Raw genomic sequence first — 6,383 nt, 5'->3', positions numbered from 1 at the left:
ACATCTTTCAGAACACGTTCAGAAAACATAAATGTTATGTTTTGACATATAAGCTACAGGTTATATGTTAATTGTAATACCATTCTCAAGGACAGCCTGGAACATACGACCACTGCATTTGCTTTAATCAACTCAATTTTATTGTACTAGACATGCAGTATGTGGTTTTGGTATCAGCTGCTCCACTGCAGTTGACAGGTGACTGAATTCCAGTTGCTGCCTTCTGCAAGAAGCAAGAAAGGCATGCTTTGAGCATAATGGTGTCTGCCGTCCCTGCCCAGAGTTTGCCATTGTTGGTCCTCCTGTATCCTGGTCCTGAGTTTTGGCTCCTGGCTGTATGTTTCTAGCGGTCAGAGCAGAAACCATCCCTGGTAGGCTCTTTGGCTGTAACTCCTGAACAGTGCTCCCCTGACAGGATCTTCAGCTGTTACTCTTGACCAATGATCCTCTGAGCTTCAGCTGGAACTTCTGAGCCCTGTTCCCATGAGATGTGCTGAAAGCTCAGAGACTGTAAAATTCTAGTGTCACCTCGTTATGCGTAACAGCTGTTGGAAAGTAAATGTCCTTTTATATGCTACCATGAAATGTACCTTCTAAATAAATGACATTCACTCTAGTCTCTGTCAACATGTGACTAATTTTCCTAGGTGTTCTAATCAATTTAAAAATGATTCAGCTTTTATTATAAAAAGACAAAAAAATTGTTTATAGATGTGGGTGGAAAGGTCAGAGTATTAGGTGATCCTGCATTTCATTTCAGATCTGCTGTGTAACATGAAAACCATATTTACATAATGATGTTACCTAAGTGGTCAGTAGTAATGGCAAGGACCAGTTTGTGGGTTAGAATGATGGCTAGGTGGGTAACGTGCTCACTGTGCAAGCATGGGAACTTGAGTTCAGAGCCTTATTACCCACACACACACACAAAATGTGTATAGCAGTAAGGATCTGTAAGCCCAGTGCTAGGGTACAGACATAGAGGATCCTTGGGGCTCACTGGGCATTCTAGCCAGTCAGTGAACTCCAGGTTTAATGGGAGATTCTATCTCAAACAACCAAGGCATAGGGTGATAGAGGAAGACACTTGGTAAATGTTGACCTCAACCTCCACATGAACACAAGCAGAAGAAAAGATGGGTCTGTGGCTCTGCTCTTTCCCAGGCTTGGCGATATAGACATCTGGGTTCACATTATAGTGTTTGTTTGCAGACTGGTTAGTAATAGGAACTCATGTGTTCCAGCCTGACCTGCCTTACTGAGCTATTTAGTTCCAGAGTTCAAGAACCTGGCTCCTCTCTATGTTTTGTTATTAATGCTGACCCCCCCCACCTCTCCCTTCTCCATCTTTCTCCCTCCTTTTTCCTCCTCCCATTCTATCTTCTTCTGACCACTTGGCCACCTGGAAAGTGGTCTACTAATCTAACATGAAAACTGTGAGCAGAACAGAGCTGGCTTTTCCCTCCAAGACATTTTTCTTGATCTGCTCCTCTGGAGTGACTTTCACCATCACCACCTAGAGGGAAACTTTGACCTTCTTTCCTGCCGTCTGTATCCATGCCAAAAGATAAAAACACCCCCTGAAGTCATGTTCAGATTAGGATTGGATCACAGGCCAGAGGCATGCAGTGACAGAGTGTGGTCTGGAAGACATCTCACTGAACAATGATAAATACGGGCCCCAGGTGTTAATTTCAACATCACATTCTTTGGAAACTGAAGCACTTATTCAAATGTTTGACAGTGTCACTACCAGCAATGTACACACCATATACCATACCATGGCTGGAGCACGAAGCCTCACAGTTAGTTAGAATCTCTGTACAGATTAAAAATACAACAAAGAAAGAACTTGAATCATATGTTAAGTGAAATAAGCCAAACTCAGGACATTAATGCCAGTTTTGTCACGTGTGCAGCCTAACTTGAAAATTATATGTAGGGGTGGGGGAAATGAAGCCAAAATGAAGATATTGTGATGGGAGGGAGAGATATTAAAAGAAAGGTAATGTGACATAGAGATCAAAGGGGAACTAGTATTTGAACAATGTCTTCTGCCTCATAGATTGTGAATAGAACATTCCTTTATATCCCAAAACTAAACTGGCCCTTACACTTTTCAGCTCCGCAAGTCTGTTTTCAGCATAAGGGCAAGGAACCTACTGGAAAAGGAGACCGCAGTCACAAAAATCTTAAGGTAATGCCAATAAACTTGAAGCATGCTTTTATGCAAGTAGGATTATACCAAGCGGGAAAAAAAAAAGAGCTTTTCTCAATGGATTCATTTTCTGGAAAGTAATATTTACTTTCAGCTCAATTGTAAAATAGTGCATCTTCATGATTACAGATAATGTCAAAAACATAACTAATGTTTATCTAGAAAACATACTATTTTAGTATCATAATATGTCATGTTTATTATTTCATGCATTTAAATAAACTATACCTAAAAGCATTTACAAAAAAGGTAAAAAGAAATAATTATTCTTGATCATCTATATCTTTTTGTGGTAACTGAAAGAAAAAATCTGAAGGAAACATAGCAAAAGTAAAAGTCTTTAAAAAAAAATAATTCTGATTTCTTCATCTATTACTAAGGATCTGTTAAGATTTGAAAGCCCTGCTGAAAATGTCTATACACCATGTGCTTGCAGTGCCTGTGGAGGCCAGAAGAGGGCATCAGTTCCCCTCTGACTGAAGTTAAAACTGGTCATGAGCCTCCATGCACACATGCACTAGGAACTGAACCTGGGTCCTTTGCGAGAGCAGCAGGAGTTCTTAACTGCTCACATATTTCTCCAACCCCACATAGCCACCGTCAAATAATCTTGAAAGCACACGATTTTAGTGCTACTCTCTAAAATATGTCTGGAAATGAAGTGTCAATAAGGAAATCGATCTGAGCGCTTAAGCATATTAGACATTACCATAAATAGTGTTGTGATTCACACTAATAGTGTGTAAGTGTTTGGGACATCAAGAGTGTTGCATGTAATATATATTATATATAAAAAATATGGTGGTATGGCTGATAAAGTCAATAGGCACCTTTGTATGGCCAAGTAATCTACAAATTTGTTGTAAGTGGAAGGAGGACTCTTCAACCAAGTCCATTACTAGGAAAGATCATGACAACATCTTTCCATAATGTATATTACTATGGCTTGGGAAGCCATGATGAGGACATACAGCAAAGTATACACAAGGTGAGAAACTATAACTTTATAACAGTGCCTGAAACTTGTGAGAGAGATAATAGTTCTATCTCATGAAGACACATTCTGCTGTGTTCTCTCTATCCATAGATGGCATCCAGGTACAAAAATCATATGTGTGTTATAGTAGCTTTTTGAGTTGAGAATAAATATTGCTGGGGCTTGGGTATTTGCAAAATGATTAGGTAAACATTAAAGGTTTCATGGAAAGAGACAACCTGAGTCCCAAAATGGCTGTGCTCTGATGAGGTGGTCATTCATTTCAGTGTCACCCTTGAAGTATATACCATGAGACTGGTTTGGACAACTCATGATGATCTCCAAGATACTTAGTCAAGCTGACATTATACCAACAAGTTCAAGGCAGGGATCTATAGTTTTGCTGACACACTTACTAGGAAGAGAAACATCTATCAAATAAGGACCTACTCACAGAGTCTAATAACCCACTTTTCAGAACTTTCCTACTGTTCCTCCACTGTTATATCTGCCCTTCATCAAATCTGCTGTGCTTGAGATACACAGTGAACATGCCTGTATTCAACTTGATTTCTTTGCTGGAGATACACAATGAGTCCAAAGGTGACCAGTTAATGACTCTGTGCCTTGGGTGCCAACCAGCAAGCCAAGACCAAAGTTGCCAGTGAATGACTCTGCCCTTGGTACCCAACAAGCAAGCCATGACCAGAGAATCTACTGAATGACTCTGTTCCAAGGATATCTCAGTACTTTGAGGCTGAAAAGGGAAGGGGTTATAAGGAAGGAGTCATAGGCCTCACATTCTTCATGGTCAATGTTGGCTGTCAACTTGACAGGATCTAGAATCACCTAAGAGACAAACCTCTGGTCATATCTGTAAGTTCTAGATTAGAATAACTGAGGTAATAAGACCCACCTATGTGTGAGAAGCACACTACCATGGGCTGGTCCTGGACCATAAGAGGGGGGAGCTGCTGAACACCAGCATTTATCTCTCTCTGCTTACTGGCTGCAGTTGCAGTGTGAACAGCTGCCTCAAACCTTGGCCACCATGACTCATAGAGTATATGGTGGACTATACTCTACATGTGAGCCAAAAATACCCCTCCATCTTCAGATTCTGTGTCAAATATTTGGTCTCAGCAATGTGAAAAGTCACTAATGAGCTCTCTTTTGAGGAATACATTGCCTCTCAACTTTTATCTATTCCCTTCTTCCTCCCTCCCAGTTGATGAGGCCCGAGGTACCCTCAGGGAACCATTGTGTACAGTGATCTGGTATTCAGTTCTGAGTCAGCCAAATGAAAGGACAGGGCTTTTCCAAGAGAGACCCATGGGCCAGTGCTCTATTATTTGTCTGGGTGACAAATGTTCTAAAGCCTCCCAGGAAATCATTTCATTTACAGTTAGGCCTTGCAAAAACATCATGTCATAAGGTGTATGTGAACATGTCATTTGAATCAAAAAAATAAATCACACTTTTTCTGAGATCTGATCAGTTTAACAATGAAAAGTGACTTAATGGGTACACAGTGTCACAAAAAATGAATGAATTAGATGGGTGGATTAAAGCATGTTTTCAAAAATTCTATCCTGTCACATATATAAACAATGCTGCAAGGAAAATGTTAACAGGTTTTTTTTTTAATATTCAGAACTTTGGGGCTTTTATTTGGAAAAAGTATAATACATGAGGAAAAAAATCTTTAACTCTCAGGAAGTACAGACCCCCCTCAACCTTTCCCGACAGTTGTATAATTTGGGGATAGCAAAGGCCAATAGTATTTCACTACATCCCAGAAAAGCATAAAATGAAAGGGCCTTGGCCATATGTCACATTGTGGATTTCAGGAAATAAATGGATACAGCTTGGAAAATTGTAGGATATTTTAATGTAAATTTGATCTTTACAAAAAGCATTTATCTTTTCTGTTCTATTAAAAATGTTCTTCCTCCTCTGAGTACATGAGAGCATAGGTCCCATCATTTCCAGAAGACACTCTTTCACTCCAGTCCTTGCCAATTTGTGGCTCTCACAAACAGATCCCCATCCTTGGCTGCATGAGTCTGTAATCCAAGTGCTAAGAAAACAGGCTTATCTCTGGACCTTGCTGACTAGCCAGACAAGTCCAGTCAGGTTCAGAGACCGTGTCTCAAAAGGCACAGTGGAGAATGACTGAGGAAATACCAGATATCAATCTCTGCCCTGCACATGCACACACTTGCACATAAACCCATATGTACACGTATATTTATGCACACACACATGTAACTTTTGTCTTAAAGCCCATTTATAAAGTTTATATTTGATGACTTATATATGTTGAACCACCCCAACCCCTCTGTGATGAAGCCAGCTTGGTGATGGTGAGATAATCATTTTTGACATATGTCTTTATTTAGTTTACAAGTATTTTATTGAGAATTTTTAAATCTATGTTCATCAGAGATATTGTCTAAGAGTTTTATTTTTGTGTTTTTATCTAATTTTGGTATGGGAGTCATACTGGTTTCATGAAATAGTTTGGGAGTATTCATTCTGCTTCTTTTCTTTTAATAATTTAAGAAGGATTAGCTGTAGATATTCTTTGAAATTCTGGAAAAATTCTGCTTGAATCTACCTGGGCCGTCCTCTTTTAGTTGGAAAGCTTTTTATTACTATTTCATCCCTTTCTTTAGTTATAATTCTATTTACGGTTGTTAATCTCTTCTTGATTTAATTCGGTTGGTTTGGATACAATTTGTTCATTTCTTTTAGGTGTTCTAACTTAATGGAGTGCAAGTTTTTAAACTATTCATGTACATATGTATGTATGTGTACATATATAAATATATATATATATATATTTCTTTGAAGTCTGTTGCGATGTTTCTCTGTACATTTCTGAGTTTATTAATTTGGTTTTATTAAATCTATCTTTCTCTTTGTTCATGGGGAAGGGTCTCTCTATCTTGTTTACCTTCTGAAAGAACCAGCTCTTAGACTCCTCTGATTCTTTTTTATATTTCCATTAGTTTCTGCTCTGATCTTTCTTTTTTTATTGCCAACTTTGGGATTTAGGTTTGGCTTGCTCTTGTTTTTCCAAATTTTTGAGTGGCATCATTAAGTCATTTATTTGTGCTCTTTCTGAACATTTAATGTAGGTACTTAGAACTATAAATCTCCCTCATAGGACTACTTTTAATGTGT

The 6,383-nt window shown here is 38.8% G+C and overlaps 1 protein-coding gene across 3 annotated transcripts in view; it reads left to right on the top strand.

The window, feature by feature from the left end:
• The window catches only part of Nalcn (sodium leak channel, non-selective), a 302,398-nt gene that overhangs the window by 235,184 nt on the left and 60,831 nt on the right, over positions 1–6,383 (top strand). For all 3 annotated transcript variants that reach the window (XM_029541616.1, XM_029541615.1, XM_021204107.2), the window contains one exon: positions 2,124–2,197. In XM_029541616.1, coding sequence (XP_029397476.1) covers positions 2,124–2,197 — 74 coding nt within the window. The remainder of the gene's footprint in view (positions 1–2,123; positions 2,198–6,383) is intronic.

Source organism: Mus pahari, chromosome 8 (genome assembly GCF_900095145.1).
Source record: "Mus pahari chromosome 8, PAHARI_EIJ_v1.1, whole genome shotgun sequence".
Lineage (NCBI taxonomy): Eukaryota > Metazoa > Chordata > Mammalia > Rodentia > Muridae > Mus > Mus pahari.
The sequence above is the reverse complement of the archived record's forward strand: the minus strand, read 5'-3'. Positions and strand labels throughout refer to the sequence as shown.